Source organism: Aureococcus anophagefferens, assembly GCF_000186865.1.
Source record: "Aureococcus anophagefferens unplaced genomic scaffold AURANscaffold_7, whole genome shotgun sequence".
NCBI lineage: Eukaryota > Pelagophyceae > Pelagomonadales > Pelagomonadaceae > Aureococcus > Aureococcus anophagefferens.
The window spans coordinates 634,799-653,473 of NW_008705567.1; the positions used below are offsets into that span (position 1 = coordinate 634,799).

Below are 18,675 nucleotides of genomic sequence, written 5' to 3' on the forward strand. Positions count from 1 at the left end.
GCGGGGCTCCGGCGGTCGCCCGCGACGACGTCGAGCGCCGCGGCCGCGGCGGCCTCGTCCGGCGGCGGCGCCTCGCCGAGCGCTTCCCGCAGCTCCGCGAGCACGTCCCGGTTCTCGGGCCGGTAGAGCCAGTACTGGTCCGCCCGGTTGTCGTCGCCGCAGACGTGGCGCGTCGTCGCGTGCTCCCAAAACGACCGCGACGGGTCGAGATCCAAACCGCCGGGCGGGACGACCTCGGGCGTCTGCGCCCGGTACTTGGCCTCGACGGCGTCGAGCTCCGCCTCGCGCGCCGCGTAGCGCTCCGCGGCGAGCTTCTTGAGCTCCTCGGCCGTCGTGTGGAAGCCCGTGCCCGGCTCCACGTCGCCGGCGAGGAGCAGCGCGCGCGTGAGCTCCTTGTCGGTCGGTTGGCGCGATGTCTTTGTAGCGTCATTTGGCGTGCCGTCGTCGAGGCGCCGCGGCGCCAGCGATGCGTCGCGATCGTCGAGGCGCGACGACGCGAGCCGGCGCTTGCCGGTCTCCATGATGGATGAGCTGCCCGCTCATGTACGACGGCATCTTGAACTTCAAGCAAAGGGTGGAACCTGGTCGAAGCGGGAAGCATGGGCCGATAAATTAACCCTGCGCGCAGCGACCTGGACGCCTTCCTTCGAGCGCTGCAATGCTGCAGCTGTCCGTCGCGCTGCTGCGCCTGGCGGTGGCGTCCTCCATGGCGAGCTACCTCGTGCGCGACGAGTACTGCGGCACGCCGCTCACGGAAGGCGTCGACCTCATGGGCGCGCCGACGGTGGCGAGCGCCGGCGCGGACCTCGCGGTCGACGCGGCGGGCGCCGTGGCGCTGACGTCGGAGAAGTTCGCGCGCTACGTCGAATACGTGCTCGAGAGCGCCGGCGGCTTCGCGCGCTGCGACGGCGCCGTCGGCTGCGGCGGGACGCGCTGCGCGGTGCGGCGCTTCCGAGGCTCCCCGGCGGCCGGCGCGACGCTGGCGGCGGCCGGCGCCGTGCGCTACGCGTGGTCGACGTCCTACGGTGCTGTTGCGGTTGGTGTGGGAGGCGCGGCGGAGGCGTGCGACGCCGCGCCCGTGGCCGCGCTCGAGTGGACGCTCCGCGTCGGCTGCGACTTCAGCGGCTTCTTCGTCGAGCTCCTCGGCGTCGCCGCGGCGCTGGACGAGCTCCTCGGCGACCGGTTCTCCGTCGCGGGCGTGCGCTGCGACGGCGCCGCCGCGGCAAAGCTCCTGCCGGGGGAGGCGGCGGCGCTCGCGGCGGCGACGGGCCGCGCGGCCGCGCCGGGCGCCGCGCGCGTCGTCCACGGCCTCTGCGAGGCCGGCGACGCGGCGCCGGCCGTCGCGCGGCTCATGGTCGAGCGCGCCTACGCGCCGGGCCGCGACGACGAGATCTACGCCTGCGCGCGCCGCGCGGCCGCCGTCTGGGCGCCGACGGCTTGGGCGGCCGAGCAGTTCCGCGCCGCGGGCGTCGCAAACGTCGCCGTCGTGCCCGAGGCCGTCGATGCGGAGGCCATGTCGCCCGACGCGGCGCGCGCCGACGCCGCCGCGGCCGCGGCCGTGGCCGCGCGCCTCGGGCCGCGCCCCGCGTTCCGCGTCCTTTCCGTCTTCAAGCTCGAACGCCGCAAGGGCTGGGACGTGCTCCTCGACGGATGGTGGGACGCCTTCGACGGGACCGACGACGTCGAGCTGGTGGTCCACGCCTACAAGCCGTCGTGGATCCCCGGCGACGGCGTCGACGAAGCCGTCGCGAAGCGCCGCGCGCGACACGCGTGCTCCGGAAGCGCCGGCGGCTGCGCGCGCGTCGCGTGGCTCGGCGAGGTGTCGCTCGACCGGCGCGAGATGCGCGCGCTCTACGCCGCCGCCGACGCCTTCTGCCTGCCGACGCGCGGCGAGGGCTGGGGGCTGCCGGTCCACGAAGCGATGGCGATGGCGCTGCCCGTCGTCGCGACGAATTTCTCCGGCGTCGCCGCGCTCGCGGCGGCGGCCGACGCGTGGCTGCTGCCGCCGGGGGAGCTGCGCGGGGGCTTCGCGCAGCCGACGGCGCGCGACGTCGCGCGGGCGCTCCGCGACGTCGCCGGCGACCGCGCGGCCGCCGCGGACGTCGGGCGGCGAGGGCGAACGCGCGTCGCATCTTTGTTTTCTCCCGAGGCCGTCGCGCGCGCGATCGTGGCGGCAGTTGAGGATGTGTAATTTATCGTCGTTTTCGTTTTTTTAGCTTTTTTTAGCGATTCCACTCTTGTGGCAAATTTTAAACCAAGCGTGGAGATGGCGGCAACTTTGATGGGCGTGGAATTGAATGAGCTTAATAACGAAGCGCTGACTGACGCGGCTTTACGCGGCGATATCGAGACCATCCAAGCGTGGCTCAAGGCTGGGGGCGACGTGAACGCTGAAGTATTTTATCTAAATGATTTTGATGAGCGTAGAAAACCTACCCGCCTACTAAACCTTGCAGCTTGCCACGCCCAAGGCGAGTTGGTCCGCGTGCTAATCGCTAACGGCGCCGATGTCAACGTGATAGAGTCTCGGCACGGGGGGACAGCTCGGCACGGGGGGACAGGTGCCCTGCAACGCGCTGTCGTGGTTCCGTACCGCGATCCGACGGAAACTGCAAAGGCCCTCATAGAGGCAGGCGCAGAACTTTTCAACCAAGACCTCTCGGAACATGATCCTTCCGGCTACATTGCACGCTGCACAGAACTCCTGTTTAATGCTACACGGCACCCTGATATTTTACGCGCGCTGCTCCGCGCCGGCATACGCGTCGACGGGCGCGATGAAGACGGCGCAGATGTCGAGGAGTTTGTCCATAATGTCCACGAGAACATGACGATGCACTCGGATATTTATGGTTCGTTGGGACAGAAACGCATCCAGGCCTATTGGGAATCGGCGCGCATCCTCGAGGGCGCGCGTCTCGCCGGGAGCTACAAGCGCTACTTCCTCGCGCCGCACCACGGCATGCTCGCGCTCCGCGCCCTCGTCCTGCGCGGTCGCGCCGAGGCCTCCCCGTCGACTCCGCTCGTCGCGCGCCTCTTTGCCGGGACGACGACCGAAGTGGCACCGGACGGCGCGGCCGCGCCGTCGCTCCTGCCCGACCCGCTCTTCTTCCTCGTCCTCGAGTTCTGGCTCGGGGCGTACTAGGAAGCCCTCTCATGAATGCACACATCTCCCATCCTCGAGTTCTGGCCCGGGGATACACTAGCACACGACGCTCGAGGATGTGTAATTTGTAGTCGTGCGGCTATATCTCTCGGGCCAGAGTGCTCCAGGGAGAGGGCCAATTGCAGACGGGCGAGGCGTCGGGCGGCTCTCCTCTCGAGACTCTTGTGGAGCTCCTTGGCGACAGCAATGGGCGTTCAGTACGACTGCACGACGGACGAAGGTCTCGCTCAAGTCATCGCGTTGACGGCGCCGCCTGAACAGGCGTCTCTAGGCTTTGCCACGAAGGCAGAGGCTCTGAGAAAACACTTCGGCTGGATGAACAGCGACCGGGACCCTCTCTTTGCTGAGCGAGTCCTACGTGTGTGCGCGCCGTTCCATTTCATTCGCCTTCGCAGCGAGCTCCGCCGTGAGGTTCTCAGTTACGTAGTGGAGGTCTCGAAGGACGCCGCGCTGCGTCGTCTCGAGGCGTCCGCGGAAACGTACGTTCACGGACAACCGACGTACTTAAACCACGAGCCGCGCGGCCCGCCCGTGACCTTCCAGCCGGGCGGCGAGAAGATCCTCCGCGGGCCACGGACGTCGTCCGCAGCCGCATCCTTCGACACCCTCCTCTACCACCTCACGACGACGCGCGCGGTTTGCACCGCGGTACGAGGCGATATCGACGCCGTCGTCCGGCGGCCGGGCTCGACGGCGAGCGGTCGCGCCTGGCTCGAGCACCTCTACTGTCGCTGCGACGATGCGCTCAGCGCGGAAGACGTTGCTGATCAATTACGCCTGCGCGCTAAGCTCGGTCGCCGCGCGAACACGACGCGGGAACTGTACGCGCGAGCGGCGGAGGCCTTTGCCATCCAGACCGCGTGTGGTTCACATGCTCGTGAGTTTCGAGGCCACGCCGGTGCAGGCACAATGATGTTCACGCCTCCCGCAAGCTGGTCGGACGAGCGACGGAGCTTCGCGCGCCAATTTCTCTTCGAAGCGCAAAAAATCATCTCGCTTCGCGAGACCAAACTGCGACATGGATTCGAGGATCGGCGTCACTGGAATGGAAGCTTGCCCGATGCAGGACCCGGACTTGCCCATGGCCGTGTTTTGACGGTCGATGAAGCGAACGGTCACATGCCTTGCGACGTCGAGTTTCTCAAAACGATGACTGATGAAGCTTTCCGAGGCATCACCAATTTGTTCGGCCAGGCGCAGCGTCTCACGCTCGTGGTAGTCAACGTGCAAGTGTTGCATCGCGGTCCGTTTGAGTCGACTCCATCGGATGACGAGTTTGTTGCCCTCGACTCTGCACTCGACGCGTTCTTCGGAGACATTTCGACACGAGGCGATGGTTGGATCACCGCATGGACGAACATCTACCCTACGGCATACGATGAATGGCTGCGGAAAAGTCCCCCGGACGAGTTGTGTCACAACGCCTCGCGACCACCAGTCACGACGCTGCGAGACTATTGGAACGCGGAAGAAGGCGCAAGACACACTCAACAATTCGATCTCACGCGTGACATCTATAGTGGCAAGAAGTGTGTCTCACTCGTCGACATCGACGTTGATGAAGACGTCGGATCAGTCTTGCAGGCCCATGCGGACGAAGACAGGAGCCAAGCGGAGAAATTCTCTGGGAACTATCGCTTCTTGGATTCTCCCGTCACGGCCAAATGTCATACCGGCAGCCTCCGTTGCGAAACCGCCACGTTCAAGCTGAACACAACGCTGTCCGCGCGTCGTGATGCCCGCGACTTGATCAGCAAAGGCATTCTCTTTGTCCCTCTCGTGCCTGGCGTCTTCGACCTCTCGCTCCATTGCTTCATCCCGGGGCTGAACTAAGTCAAAACTAAGTTAGATCTTCATGCCCGCCACGGCCGCAAGCAACCGTTCGTCGGTGATGGGCCGCGGCGGCGGCGGCCGGGGCCGCGCGTTGTACGCGAACTTGGCCACGAGCGCGAAGCAGCCCACGGGGCACTCGAGGCGGAACATGATGCCCGCCTTGTTGTCGAGGAGCTTCGGCGGCTCCGCGGCGGCGAGCGCGCGCGCGGCCTTCTCGCGCGCGGCCGCGACGGCGCCGTCGCGCGCGTCCGTCAATTGTTTCAGCCGGTCGGCGACGAAGAGCCAGAGCGACCGCCGCTCCTTGGACTCGAGGCCGTCGACTCTGCCGACGTCGCCCCGGTCCAGGTCCCGCGCCTCGGCGATCGTCGTCGCGCCGAGCCAGCGGAGCGCGCGCGAGAACTGCTCCTCGCCGAGGCCCGCGGCGTCGAGGGCCGCCTGCAGCGGCGGATCCGAGGACTCTACGGCGGCCTCCGCGGCCTCGACGGCCGCCTTCTCCTCCTCGGCGGCGCGCTTCTTCAGCGTCGCCTTCGACGGGCCCTTCTTCTTCTTCTGCTCCTTGGCCTCGAAGCTCTTGACGCCCATGGCGACGGCGCACGCGCGCACCAAAAACAGGTCGAGCCGCCGCTGCGCCGCGAGGAGCCAGGGCGCCGCCCGGGCGACGAGCGGCCGCGCGACGCCGCCCGACGCCCACGCGTCCCAGGAGCCGGCGTTCTCGACGCCGTCGAGCATGCGCACGAGGCGCGCGCCCTCGTCGACGAGGTAGTCGAGCGGCACGCCGTTGCGCGCGTAGTAGGCCCGCTCCGCCTGCGTGCCGCCGACGAGCAGCGCCTGCCGCCGCCGCGCCATGGGCGCGAGCGTCATGCCCTCCGAGTTCTCCGCGTCGTGGCGCGCGCCGCGCGCAAGGAGGTAGGCGACGACGTCGTTGTGGCCCCAGATGACCGCCGTGTGCGCGGGACGGTTGCCCGCCTTCTTCTCCGGCGACTCGAGACCGACGCCGAGGTCCTCGACGAGGAACGGCAGCGTCGTCGCGACGTGGTTGTTCATGACGGCGCCGTGCAGCGGGATGGCGCGGTACCACCCGCGCGGCAGCGCGACCAGCGGGTGGCCCATGCCGCCGTCGTTGGCCTCCGTGAGCTTTACGAGGGCGCGCAGCTTGTCGAGGCCGTCGAGGCCGCGGGACCCGAGCCAGTCCGCGTTCTCGAGCTGGCGCCGCAGCACGCGCTCGTCGTAGGTCAGCGTGTTCGTGGTCATTTGGGAGGCAGCGGCGCGCCGGCGGTAGCGCTCGAATCAGCAAGCGCCGCAGCGGGAAGCTCGCGGACTAGCAAGAGCTGTTGGCGGGAGCACTCGGACTAGCAAGAGCTGTTGGCGGGAGCGTCGGACTAGCAGGCGCTGTTGCGGAACTAGGCGTCCATCCTCATCAACTCGATCGCTCGACCTTCAACTTGAGTTCAACACCAGTGGATGTTCGAACAACCCAGGACTCGGAGCTGGATTAGCTGGCCTCGGACCAAGCACACGACCAAGCACACACACACCAGCTTCTTTATGCACAAACGCGGCCTAGGCGGCGTGGTAGCGGTCCTCGGCGAGCTCGCGGGCGTAGCGCTTCTCCCAGGCGCGGCCCGCGGCGGCGATGGCGGCCGCGTCGGCCGCGGACAGGTCCGGCGGGTTCTCGTCGACGGCCGCGCGGTGCGGCGCGAAGGGCGACCCGTCGGGCGCGTAGACGACCCGCCCCCCCACGACCGTCGCGACGACCGCCGCTTCCAGGATCGCCGCCGGCGCCGCGACGGCCAGGTCGACGTCGAAGACCGAGAGGTCCGCCGCGTAGCCCGGCGCTATCGCGCCCAAGTCGTCCTCGCGGAACGCCGCGAAGGCCGCGTCGCGCGTGTAGCCGCGGAGGGCCCGCAGGTTGCCGACCCGTTGATCCGGGTAGAAGCCGCCCGCGGGCTCGCCCGCGGGCGTCTGGCGCGTCACCGCCGCGTGCAGCCCGAGCCGCGGGTCGACGTCGCCCGCGGTCGGGTAATCGCTCCCAAAGGGCAGCGCGCCCCCCAGCAGGTCCGTCTCCAGGAGCCGCTGCCAGGCGTAGGCGCCCGCGGCGCGGTCCGGGCCGAGGCGGTCGAGCGCGTAGCCAAGATCCGCCGCGCAGTGGCCCGGCTGCATCGACGGGATCACCTTCAGCGCCGCGAAGCGGCCGAGGTCCGCGTCGGTCAAGATCTGCGCGTGCTCCACGCGGAAGCGGTCGCCCGGCGCCACGCCCGCGGCCTCGTAGGCGTCGAGCACCGCCCGGTTCGCCGCGTCGCCGATGGCGTGCGCGGCGACCTGGTAGCCCGCCGCGCGCCAGAGCGACACGTTGCCGACGAGCGCGGCCTGGTCCTCGTAGACCAAGGTGCCCGTCGTGTTCCGGTCGTCGTAGGGTTCGAGCATCGCCGCGGTCCAGGAGCCCATGGCGCCGTCGGCGAAGAACTTGGCGCCGCGGACCCGCACGAGCGCCGACTCGTGCTTCCAGGGCAGCGGCGGCGGCGCGTAGCCGTGGGCCGCCGCGTCGCGGAAGACGTGGACGCGCGCCGTGAGCGCGCCCCCGTGGGCCGCGTAGTAGGCGACGTCGCCGGGGAGCGCCGCGAGGTCGTGGAGGCCCGCGAGCCCGAGGCGCGCGACGTCTTTGAGCTCGTCGTCGACGCTCGCGCGGACGGCCGCGGCCGTCGGGTGCGGCACGAGGTCCTCGACGAGGGCCATGGCGTTGTCCGTGAGGACGCCCGTCGGTTCGCCGGCCGCGTCGCGCACGATCGTGCCGCCGGGCGGGTCCGGCGTGGTTTTCGTGACGTTCGCGAGCGCGAGCGCCCTTGAATTGACCCAGCACGCGTGGCCCGAGATGTGGTAGACGTGCGTCGGCTTCTCCAGACCGTCGAGGTCGGCCTTCGTCGGCCAGGCGCCGCCGGGCCAGGTCGTCTGGTCGAAGCCGTTGCCGAGGAGCCACGCGGCGTCGCCGTGCGACCCGGCCCAGGCGGCCATGATCGCCGCGGCGTCGGCCGCGTCCCTGGACACGCGCACGTCCGCGTGGCGGCGCCGCGCGGCCTCGAGCATGACGTGGCAGTGGGCGTCCGTCAGGCCGGGCAGCACCGTCGCGCCGCCGAGGTCGACGAGGGTCGCGTCGGGGCAGGCGCGCGCGACGGACGCGCGCGTGCCGACGGCGTAGATCGTCTCGTCGTTCGTGCACAGCGCCTCGGCGAGCGCGTCGGCCGAGCGCAGGTCCGTCCGGATCGTGCCGTTGTAGAGGAGGAGCGCGGCGGCGCCCGCTGCGACGACGCCCATTGCAACTGCGATCGCACCAGGGGTGGGCGCGTAATGCGCGGCGGCCAAGGACGGGCGGCGCCGCGGAGGGAGATCGTGCGTGTGAAATGCCTGTGGTAAAATTCAAGAAGTACACAAGGTCGCTCAAATTGAAGTTCTTGCGCCCTCCCAGAAGCAACTCTTACCGCACGGCCGCGGGGTGGGGCGCGTCGGCGACGAAGCGGTCGACGGCGAGGTGCGTCTCCACGAAGGGCCGGACGCCCGCCGGCCCGAGGAGGTCCGCGAGGCGCCCGACGACGAAGTTCGCGCAACCGACCGCGTCCGCGGGCCGGTCGTCCGCGCCGTCGCCCCCGGCGACGTCCGCCGCGAGGGCCGCGCAGAAGGCGGCGACGTTCCTCGGCCCGTAGGCGGCCGCGGCGAGCGCCTCGACCTGGCGGCCGAGGTCGAGGACGTAGTGCGGCGGGAGGTCGCCCGGCGGCGGCCGCAGCGGCTCCGGGTGCTGGAACCAGTAGTTCAGCGACACCGTGCCGTCGTCGAGCGTCTCGACGGCGTGCCACCAGTGGCTCGGGATGAACAGCGCGTCGCCCGGCGCGAGGACGACGTCGTGCAGGTGGTCCTCGAGCGATTCGTCGTCGAGGCGCGCGCGCGCGTACGCGTCGAGCGGGTGGTGCGTCGGCCAGGGCTTGGCGGGCGCGCCCGGCGGCGCGAGGGTCAGCCGCTTGCGGCCGGCGAGCTGGAGGAACACGTTGTCGTACTCGTCGTAGTGGAGCGGCGAGTGCGCGCCCGCGTCGCCTGGGCGGGAACAGGGTGATTCAACGTCGCTTCAACGTGAGCGTTCCGCGCGCGCGTGCTCCAGAAAAAGCATCCACGCTTCGAGCGCGCTCCGAGGGATGATCGCTCGTCCAAAAATCAGCCGAAACGAGCGGAAAACGGCCGAGATAGGAGCCTTTGGGAATGTCGCACCCTTTTCCCGCCCCGGGCGTCGCTGACGAAGAGGTTCGACACGTTCAGCGGGCCGAGCCTCCCCGCGGCGCAGAGGCGGTCGAGGCGCGGGCCCGCGGCGGCGACGCGCCGCACGAGGTCCGGCCCCGCGGCGCGCCAGTTCATCTGCGGGAGCCGCGCGGACGTCTTCGTCGCCGTCGCCTTGCCCGGCGCGCAGAGCAGCGACTGCAGGTAGCAGCGGTAGGGCGAACTTTTCGCCTTGGCCGCGCGGTCGCGGAACTCGGCCCAGGTGAGCTTGAGCTCGCGCGTGTTGAAGGCGTGGTAGCTGCGGTTCTCGCGGCCCTCCGCGGGGCTGTCCTGGTAGTGGATGAACGCGCCGCGGACGCGCGGCGACTCCAGGACGATGTGGAGCCCGTCCCCGAGCTGGCCGTCGAGGTAGGCGACGTCGCCCCAGGGCGCGCCCCAGGGCCAGGCGACCGGGCGGTGCGCCGCGAGCGCCGCGCGCGCGCCGCCGTCGGAATCGGCGCGCTCGACGCCGGCCCAGGCCGCGGGCCCGCGGAGCGTCCGCGCGCCCGGCGCGGCGGCGGCGAGGAGCGAGATCTTCGCCGCGTCGCAGGTCGCCGGCGGCGCCCAGGCGTTGGAGGCCGCGGCCGCGGCGGCCGCGGCGCGCGCGGCCGCGTCGGTCGGCCGCGCGAGGCTCCGCCGGAGCGCCTCGCGGATCGTCGCCTGGCCCGCGGCGTCGTCGGCGGCGACCGGCGGCGCTATCGTCGGTGCCGGCCGCGGGCGGCAGACGAGCAGCGCGTCGCCCGCGCCGGGCGCCGACGCGAGCACGAGGTCGTCGCGACCCAGGACGGCGCCCGCGCGCGTCTCGAGGACGTGGGTCGCCGCGTCGACGCGTTTGCCGAGCGACGCCCAGACCTTGCGCGCGGGCACGTCCTTCTTCAGCGTGAGCTTGAGGCTCGCGCCGCCGACGACGTCGACATAGACCACTCGGGCCATAAGCCCGAAGAGATCGACAAAGCGCGCCGCAAAGGGCTCGCGTTGAACCTGTTGACTGGCGAGGCAGAAGCTCACCGAGGTCAAGTACAAGACGCACGAGGAAGCCTCAAGTTGAGAAGGATGGGGAGATCGGAGGCCGCGCCGCCGCCCGGCCACGCCCTGAGGCCAGGGGACGACGCGGCGCGGTGCTCCTTCGGCGAGGCCGACCTCCTGAGCGAGCTCGGGGCCATCGAGTCCGTGACGCCGCCGGTGCCGGCCCGCAAGCTGCACCGCACGCGCAGGTCGCGGAACCTCGAGCGCGACTGCCGCGGGCTCTGCGACGAGCTCGGCCTCGGCGCCGGCGCCTGCGAGCCCGACGTCGAGGCGCGGCGCCGGCGGGAGCCGTCGCCGACGTCGGTCTTCGCGCCCCTGCCGGACGCGCAGTTCAACAAACGGCCGCGACTCCCCTCCGCGGCCGCGGACGACGACGACGACGACGAGCCGCCCGAGTTCTACTAGCGCCGCCTTATTGCACATAGGCAGCCCCCTCGCCCGCGGATGAGACCCTGCCCGCGCCGCCGCCGCCGCCCCCGCCGCGCGCGCCCCGCGCGCGCGCCGCACCTTTTTGTACATGCCTTGACACGATTACGGCGCGGCGACGTGGGGCCCGCGGAAGGTCGGGAGGCGGCCCGGCGGCGGCGGCGGCGGCGCGTCCGCGCCGCCGCCGCGCCCCGCGAGCACGAGGTGCCGGCCCGTGACCCTCCGGTCGACCATGGTCGTCAGGTCCGCGCCGTACTTGTGCGCCAGCGCGCCGCAGAGCAGCGCGTAGCGCGTCTCGTCGTCCAACACGGCCGTCGGCGACCGGCTCGACTTGCGGTCCGTCCGCGCGCGGTCGAGGTAGTTGGGCGCCTTGAGGCAGCAGGGCACGACGAGCCACGCGCTCCGCCGCCGCGCGGCCATGTCGAGCGCGACGGCGTTGGCGTCGTCGCAGCCGTGGACGACGACGACCATGGCGTCGCCGTCGAGGTCCGCCTCGACGGCCGTCAGGCTCTCCTCGCGGAAGTCGCACGGCGCTTTGCCCGCGGCGACGAACGCCGCGCGCCACGCGTCGAAGGCGTCGCGCTTCTCCAGGTCCACGGCGACGACGGCCGTCGCCGGGAACGCCGCGGCCGCGAGGTGCGCCACGAAGCCGTGGCCGCAGGCCAAATCGAAGAGCCGCGCGGGCCGCGGGCCCCGGTCGAGCCGCCGGTGGAGCACCTTGAAGACCTCGACGGACTCGAAGAGCTCCTTGACGCGCGCCTGCTTCGGCGCCGCGACGCAGGCCGCGGCGACGGCGTCGGCGATCTCGCCCGGCGCGTCGAAGAGGTAGCGGTAGAGCGCCGCGCGGTCGCCGCCGGTCAGGTCGCCGACGACGACGCGCGGCGACACGGTCGCCGCGTCCGCGACCTTCGTGGACCGCGTCGGGAGCGCGTCGAGGAACTCGCCCATGTCGAACGCCGCGGCGGCGCGGTCCGCGCTCGCGGCGTCGGCCCAGGGCGATTCCAGGAACGCGTGCTTCGCCGCGGCCGCGCGCTGTCCGGCCTCTGCGTGGCGCTTGCCCGCGACGTGCAGCGCCAGCTGCTTCCGCTTGTCGAAACCGCAGCCGCACAGGTCGCAAACGTGCGGCTTCGAGCGCCAGGCCGCGGCGGACAGCGCGCGGCCCGGGGCTCCGAGCGCCAACGCTCCGGCGATGAGCTTCCGCCACCGGCGCGCGACGGCCCAGCGCATCTACGCGAGAAGCGCCTGGAGGTAGCGGCTGTAGGACAGGAAGTAGAGCAGGGCGGCGGCGGGCGCCGCGAACCAGACGACGAGGAAGGCGTTCGCGAGCGCCGCGCGGCTGCACGGCGGCTGCGACGCGTCGACCATGCAGGGTGGTGTGGTGCGCGAGTCGTGCGGCGACGCGTGCGGCGCAACGATGCGACGAGTGACGCGCGGTCTCGCTGTGCGCGCGCGGCGCGGCCGCGGCGCTGGGCTACAAAGAGCTTTTTGTGCAAGCTCTTCAAACTGCTGCATCATGCACAGACAGTGCCATTCTACTCGGGAAGTCCAGACGCTCCAACTTGCGACGAGCACAGATAATGCCGTTATTCACCGACGAAAATTACGCCGCCGCGACGAGCGCCGCGAGCTTCTCCGCCGTCTTCTCGTCCGGCGGCAGCTCGAGGTCGCCGGCCGCGCCGTCCATGGCGTTGAAGGGGGCGTTCTTCTGCAGCTGCGCCTTGTTGCGCTTGATGATGCCGACGCCGGAGCCGACGTAGAGGAGGTGGAAGAACTTGACGGCGCCGCCGACGTCCGCCCGGAAGCCCGCGAACGTGACGCAATCCTCGCTTAGCGCCTCGAGCAGCGCCGGGACGCCGGAGCCCTCGGCCCGCAGTTTGTAGGCCTTGCCCTCGAGGACGAACGCGGCCCAGTCGATGGCTGTCGCGTCGCTGCGCACGCGCGCCCAGGCGTCGGTCACGGCCGCCGTCTTGTCCGAGGACGTCTTCATGCCGTCCGCGGCCGCCTTGTCCATGGTCGCATACACCTCCGCCATGGTTCGCGGCGCGAGGGCCGCCGCTGCCGCCGTGCAGGCGCGCTCAGGCTGCGGCGCTCAAGCTGTCGTGCAGATGCTGCGGCGCGCTCAGGCTGCCGCGCTCAGGCCGTCGTCCAGACGCTGCGCGCGCAGGGCTGAGAGAGTGAGCGCTGCCCGGCAAGGCCGATGATGCCGCACCATTGAGGCTGGAAAGTTTCGCGCGAGGAGAGCGTATTGGCTGTGCGGGAACAGTGGAAGGCGCCGGGAGCCGCTGCCGTTAGCGTCGCGAGTCCGCCGCGTGCATGGCCGAGGAGGAGGAGGACCCGGAGGAGCCGCCGCCGGCGCCCGCCGCGCCGGTTTCGCCCCCCATGAGCCTGCTCTTCTGCTGCCACTCCAACGAGGCCGCCGGTGCCTCGACGGACGCGCCGACGGACGTTCCGGACGACGAGGGCGAGTTCCTGGCCCACGTGCCCAAGGGCGGCAAGCCCGGCGTCGTCATCCGCGTCCAGGCCCCCCAGAACTCGCGCGTCTACGCCGTCGAGATCCCCGACGGCGCGACGCCGGGAAGCACGCTCGCGATCGCGCTCCCGGAGGACGAGGCGGCGGAAACGGCGTTCGCCCGCATCAAGGAGCTCGCGCCCGTCGACGCGGACGCCGCGTGGAAGGACCACGCCGACGCGGGGGCCCACTTCCGCGCGCCGAGCGACGCGCACGTCGAGTTCAAGCAGGAGAAGAAGCGCGCGCGATGGGCCTGGTGCCGCTGCTGCTGCGGCGTGCGCCGGCCGACGTCCGCCTCGGCGCCCTGGCGCGGCTCCACGGCCGCCCGATGACGGCGCCGGCGGACACCGCGTGTTTTCGCCCGCCCGACCCCCGGCGGTTTCTATCGTAAACTTCAGCCTCAGCGACCGCATTTGGGGCTGCCTCTCGGCCAGCCGTCCCGAATCCTGCGCCGCCGCCCGCGTCGTCCGATCCCACCACGACCATGCGCTCGGCGGCCTTGGTCGCGGCGTCGTCGCTGGCCGCCGGCGCCGCGGCGCTGGACTTCCTCAACGCCTACCAGGTGCACGGTTCCTCCGACGCCGTCACGCACGACTGCGACGCCTACGCAACATACGCCGATGATTCACGATCGAAGCCGCTCTTCTTCGCGGCGGCGGAGACCCTCGGCGGCCTCAACGCCTCCCTGGCGGTAGCGCCGTGTGTGGTTCTCTGGCTCGGGACGAACCCCGGCGGGGCGACGCCGAAGGGCGACGCGCCCCCCGGCCGCCTCGCGGCGACGCCCGGCGGCATCCTCGACGAGCTCGACGCCGGGGGCTGCGCGGTCGTCTACCTCGACGAGTGCCGGCCCGCGGCGTACGTCGCCGAGAACGCCGCGGCGTACCGCGCCGCCGCGACGTACCTGCTGTCGCTCGGCGCGGGCCTCGGCGCGACGAAAGTCGTCGTCGGCGGCCCGGCCTCGGGCGGCGTGCACGCGCTCCAGCTCGTCGACTGGCTCGCGGGCGAGTGGCGCGCCCGGGGCGGCGCCGCGGCGACGACGTTCCTCGCCGTCGCGGACTCGGCCTGGAGCCTCGCGGCGCGCGACGACGCCGCCGCGGACGCCGCGGCCGACGCCGCCGCGGACGCCGCGGCGGTCCTCTACGCCGACGCGTCCTGCGCCGCGGCCTACGCGGGCCGCGAGCGCCTCTGCCTCCGCGCGGCCGTCGTCGCGGCGTACGTCGACGCGCCCGCGTTCTGGGTCGCGCACCACTACGACTACGCGGCGCTGCTCGACCAGTACCCGGGCGGCGTCGGCGACGAGGCCGACGCCGTCGGCGTCGAGAAGCTCGGCGCGACGCTCCGCGACAGCGCCGAGAGCGGCGTCCGGGGCCAGGCGTCGAAGACGAGCGACACGCTCTTCTCCGTCGCGTGCGCGAACCACGCTGTGCCGGAAACAACCGGTGAGCTGGACCCGTCCAGCAAAACTTCAAACCTCTCTGTCAAGTCGAAGTCGATTCGGCCAATTTTTGGACGAGTCGTTTTCTCTCGTCGAGCCCTCTCCAGAGAGTTAAACACTCGCGTCACAACTGTTCGATTACGCGCAGCGCACATTGAAGTCGTGTTGAATATTTTGTTTCCTGCCCAGGAACCACGGCACGATCGCCGCCGTCGACCGGGACCTCTTCGCGCGGCGCGCGGACAAGGGCCACGTCAAGCTGAAGTCGTGGCTCGACGCCGGCGCCTGGGGCGAGCTCCGCGCGGCGAGCTCCGACCCGCTCAAGGCGACGCTCCTCGCCTGGATCGCGCGCGGCGCCGGGGACGGCGCGCTCGTCCGCGACGCCTGCGACTCGTTCCTGTGCAACCCGACGTGCCCGTCGTCCATCGCGTTCCGGAGCCCCCGCAACCCGCCGCCGCGCACGGCCCTGCGCTTCGGCCTCGGCTCGCTCTTCCCCGTGGCCCTGCTCGCCATGCTCGTGCTGGGCCACCTGCCGGGCGTCTGGGCCCGCGCGCGGAAGATCGAACGGGGCCTCGCCGCCCGGGCCGCGCCGGGCGCCGGCGACCGGTCCCGGGCGCGGTCCGGGACGCTCGCGCGGCGCGTCGCGGCGGGGACCGAGGGCGCGCTGGACGTGATCGCGGACGCCGTCGCGGACCTCGAGGGCGACGCGACGATGACCAAGGCGGCCTACGACGAGACGCTCCGGAGCGACCTCGACAAGATGGTGCTGCGCTGCGACGGCCTGAGCTACTGGGCGCCGCGGCGGCGGGGCGCGCCGCCCTTCCGGATCCTCCACGGCGTGTCGACGACGGTCGCGCAGCGGTCCATCACGGCCGTCATGGGGCCCTCCGGCAGCGGCAAGTCGACGCTCCTCGAGGTCGTCTGCGGCGCGCGGACCGCGGGGTCCATCGCCGGCGACCTCGCGCTCAGCGGCGCGTCGCTGCTCGCGGGCGGGCCGTCGCGGCGGCTCCGCGACTGGTACCGGACGTCGTCGGCGTTCGTGCCCCAGCAGGACGTGTTCCTCGCGTCGCTCACCGTGCGCCAGTTCGCCGCGCACCTGGCGCTGCTCGTGCTGCCCGCGGGCCTGGAGACGGCGGCCAAGGCGCGCGCGGCCTACGAGCTCCTCGAGAGGGTGCGGCTCCACGAGGCGCTCGACACGCGGATCGGCGACGGCGGCGTCGCGATCCAGGGCGGCCTGAGCGGCGGCCAGCGGCGGCGCCTGTCCGTGTTCCAGCACACGCTCGCGGCGAAGCAGTTCCTGTTCCTCGACGAGCCGACGTCGGGCCTCGACGCGACGTCGTCGCTCGTGCTCCTCGCGTGCCTCGACGCCATGAAAAACGGCGACGGCGGCAAGTGCGTCGTGCTCACGATCCACCAGCCCCGCCAGGAGGTCTTCGACTACATGGACCAGGTCGTCGTACTGGTCAAGGGCCGCGTCGCCTACGACGGCCGCCGCGGCGGCCTCGACGTGATCTGGCGCCACAACCCGGACGTCGCGGACATCGTCGCGAGGGCCAAGGGCGTGTCGCCGCCGGACCTCATGCTCGACGTGCTCGACGCCGTGCAGTCGCGGGGCGTCGCCGCCATCGAGGCCCACGTGAGGCTCATGGAGGAGCACGCGGAACCCGCCGCGGAGCCGCCGTCGCCGGGGACGCGCTCCATGCCCGTCGCGGACCGGCTCGCGCGCATCGCGGACCTGAAGCGCCAGGCGGGCTTCTCCGCGGAGACGGGCGTCGCCCTCGCGAACACGCGCGTCCGCTACGTCGCCGCGCTGCTGTTCCGGCGCCGCGTGCTCACGCACGGCTTCTCCAAGTACGTCGCCAACGGCGCCGCGTTCCTCGTCGCGTCGCTGCGCGCCGCGGCGTCCCGCGGAAGTTCTCGAGAGCGTTCCACCGAAGGAACGTCGCCACCGACGCCCCGGGTAGGTTCGTCGGCGCCATGCTCCGGCGCGCGTACCGGCGGGCGATGTATCTGGCGCTGCTCTTCGCGACGATCGGCCCGTCGGTGCTCGCGCTGCTCTGCGCGTCGTTCCAGAACTACCTCCTCGAGCCCACGGAGTCCGCGGTCTACGAACGGGAGGTCGCCGCGGGCCAGACGTCGCTCGCGCCCCACGTCGCCGCGCTCTGGCTCTTCGATTCGTCGTCGGCGCTGCTCTACGCGCTGCTCTTCGCGCTGCCCCTGTGGCCCCTGGCGGGCATGCCCTCGGAGTACGTGCCCTGGCTCCTCCTGATCACGTGCATGCACGCCGTCGCCATCGCGGCGGTCATGCAGGGCATCCTGTGCTGGCTGGGCCTCGGGAAACCGCGGAACATGCCCGCGCTCTCCGTGGGCAACGCGCTCGTCCTCGTCTTCTCGGGCCTCGCGGTGCACGTCCAGGACGCGTGGCCGGCCATGCGGCCCTTCGTGCTCCTGTCGCCGAACACGTGGGCCAACGCGGCGATCGCGCGGACGGCCGTGTGGCGCCTCGACGACGTCACGGACTTTTACGGCAAGGCGAACCTGTCCGAGTGGCTGCAGAACTCGGGCGTCTTCGGCGTCGCGCAGCTGGGCTACGACGCGACGGTCCTGGGCGTCGACCTGACGACGGGGACGGCGCTGGGGGTGCTGGTCGCGTGGCACGTCGCCGCGCGGGCGTTGGGGCTCCTGGGCTTCTGGGTCAACAACCGGGAGCAGCGGATCCGGAACCGGGACGCGGGCGGCTTCGCGGCCGCGGAGCGCGACGTCGCCTGGCCGGAGCTCGCGCCGGCGAAGGAGGCCTACGCGCCGAGCTCGCTCGGCGTCGCGCTGGACCGGCTCGAGGAGCACGTCGGCGGCAACGGCGCGCGGACCTGGTCGAACGTGCTGCTCTTCAGCGACTTCTACTTCACGGCGGCCTACGTGTGCCTCGGCGCGAGCGAGGAGGACGGCGACTTCATGCTCGCGTGGCGAATCGTCTCCACGGTCGCGTACGTCGCGCTCCTCGCGTCGGAGCTCCGCGTCTTCCGGCTGAGCCTCGCGGACGTCCTCGTCAAGCTCGGCCGGCGCGTCGACGCCGAGGCCGCGGACCTCAAGCGCGCGTGCCTCGGCGCCGCGGGGCTCGTCGCGCTGGCGAACGGGTTGAACGTCGCGCAGGCCGCCGCCCTGGACGCGCGCCTCGGCGCGCAGGTCGCGGTCAACGCGCTGGCCCTCGCCGCGCGCTACGCGCTCTACCGCCACTGCGAGAAGACGCTCTTCGGCAAGATCCAGAAGTTCACGCTCCTCGCCGCGGAGGGCGACGACGCGCCGCGCCCGGACTCCGGAACCGTCGAGCTCCGGTCCGCCCGGAACCCCATGGCGGCGCCCCGGGAGCCGGCGCTCCGCATGCCCGGGACCTAAACCTCTTTACGCCGCCGCCGCGCGCAGGCGCGGCAGCAGAGCGCGACCGCGGCCACCGCGGCGACGAGCGCGCACGCGAGCAGCGCGTACGCGGCGGCGGCCGCCGCGGTCTCCGTCGCGTCGAGGTCCCGCGCGTCGCCGTCGAGCTCCCGGAACTGCCGCTCGATGCCCTCGGACAGGGCGTCGACGACGGCGCGGTGCAGCTCCCGCGACTCGTCGCCCATCGTGGCGTCGGCGGCGCGGCGGAGCTGCGGTCGGCGGCGCGCGGAGCAGAGGTGCTCGCGGCGGCTGTCGAGCTGCAGGTTCTGCGGTGAGCTGCTGGTCAAGCTGCAGTCCCGATTCGGCGTCGCGGTGCTCGAGCTCTTCGCGCGAGAGCGACTGTGCGGCACGCAAGCTCGAGCTCCAAGCTTGAGAGCTGTCGAGTTTTTAGCGAAGCTCTGTGTTGATGTTGGAGTTGACGAGGCTGCCCGAGCATCCCGAGCTATGAGCGCGCGCGCATAGAGCGTCGACGTGCGATGCGCCTCGTCGCGGCAGCGCTGCTCGCAGCAACAACAACAGCAACATCCCTCGACGCGAGTTCGCTCCTGCCGG

General features: G+C 71.6%; 5 protein-coding genes across 5 annotated transcripts; 2 read left to right on the forward strand and 3 right to left on the reverse strand.

The window, feature by feature from the left end:
• Window positions 1-658: 658 nt before the first annotated feature.
• On the forward strand, window positions 659-3,245 carry AURANDRAFT_71446 (hypothetical protein; the record flags this gene model as incomplete). The annotated part of the gene is made up of 2 exons (XM_009037816.1): window positions 659-2,101; window positions 2,879-3,245. The coding sequence occupies 2 exons, from the start codon at window positions 659-661 to the stop codon at window positions 3,143-3,145; spliced, it is 1,710 nt and encodes a 569-aa protein (XP_009036064.1).
• Window positions 3,246-5,011: 1,766 nt separating this feature from the next.
• On the reverse strand, window positions 5,012-6,250 carry AURANDRAFT_63454 (hypothetical protein; the record flags this gene model as incomplete). The annotated part of the gene is made up of 1 exon (XM_009038130.1): window positions 5,012-6,250. One exon carries the CDS (start codon window positions 6,248-6,250, stop codon window positions 5,012-5,014), a length of 1,239 nt encoding a protein of 412 aa, XP_009036378.1.
• Window positions 6,251-6,715: 465 nt separating this feature from the next.
• AURANDRAFT_10709 (hypothetical protein) lies at window positions 6,716-8,194 on the reverse strand (the record flags this gene model as incomplete). The annotated part of the gene is made up of 1 exon (XM_009038129.1): window positions 6,716-8,194. A coding segment is annotated over one exon (1,479 nt), but the record flags the coding sequence as incomplete, so codon positions are not given.
• A 4,153-nt stretch (window positions 8,195-12,347) lies between these two features.
• AURANDRAFT_63456 (hypothetical protein) lies at window positions 12,348-12,779 on the reverse strand (the record flags this gene model as incomplete). The annotated part of the gene is made up of 1 exon (XM_009038128.1): window positions 12,348-12,779. One exon carries the CDS (start codon window positions 12,777-12,779, stop codon window positions 12,348-12,350), a length of 432 nt encoding a protein of 143 aa, XP_009036376.1.
• Window positions 12,780-15,451: 2,672 nt separating this feature from the next.
• Window positions 15,452-16,183, forward strand: ABC45 (putative ABC transporter; the record flags this gene model as incomplete). Its single annotated transcript, XM_009037817.1, has 2 exons — window positions 15,452-15,907; window positions 15,986-16,183. Coding segments are annotated over 2 exons (654 nt in total), but the record flags the coding sequence as incomplete, so codon positions are not given.
• Between the last annotated feature and the right edge of the window lie 2,492 nt (window positions 16,184-18,675).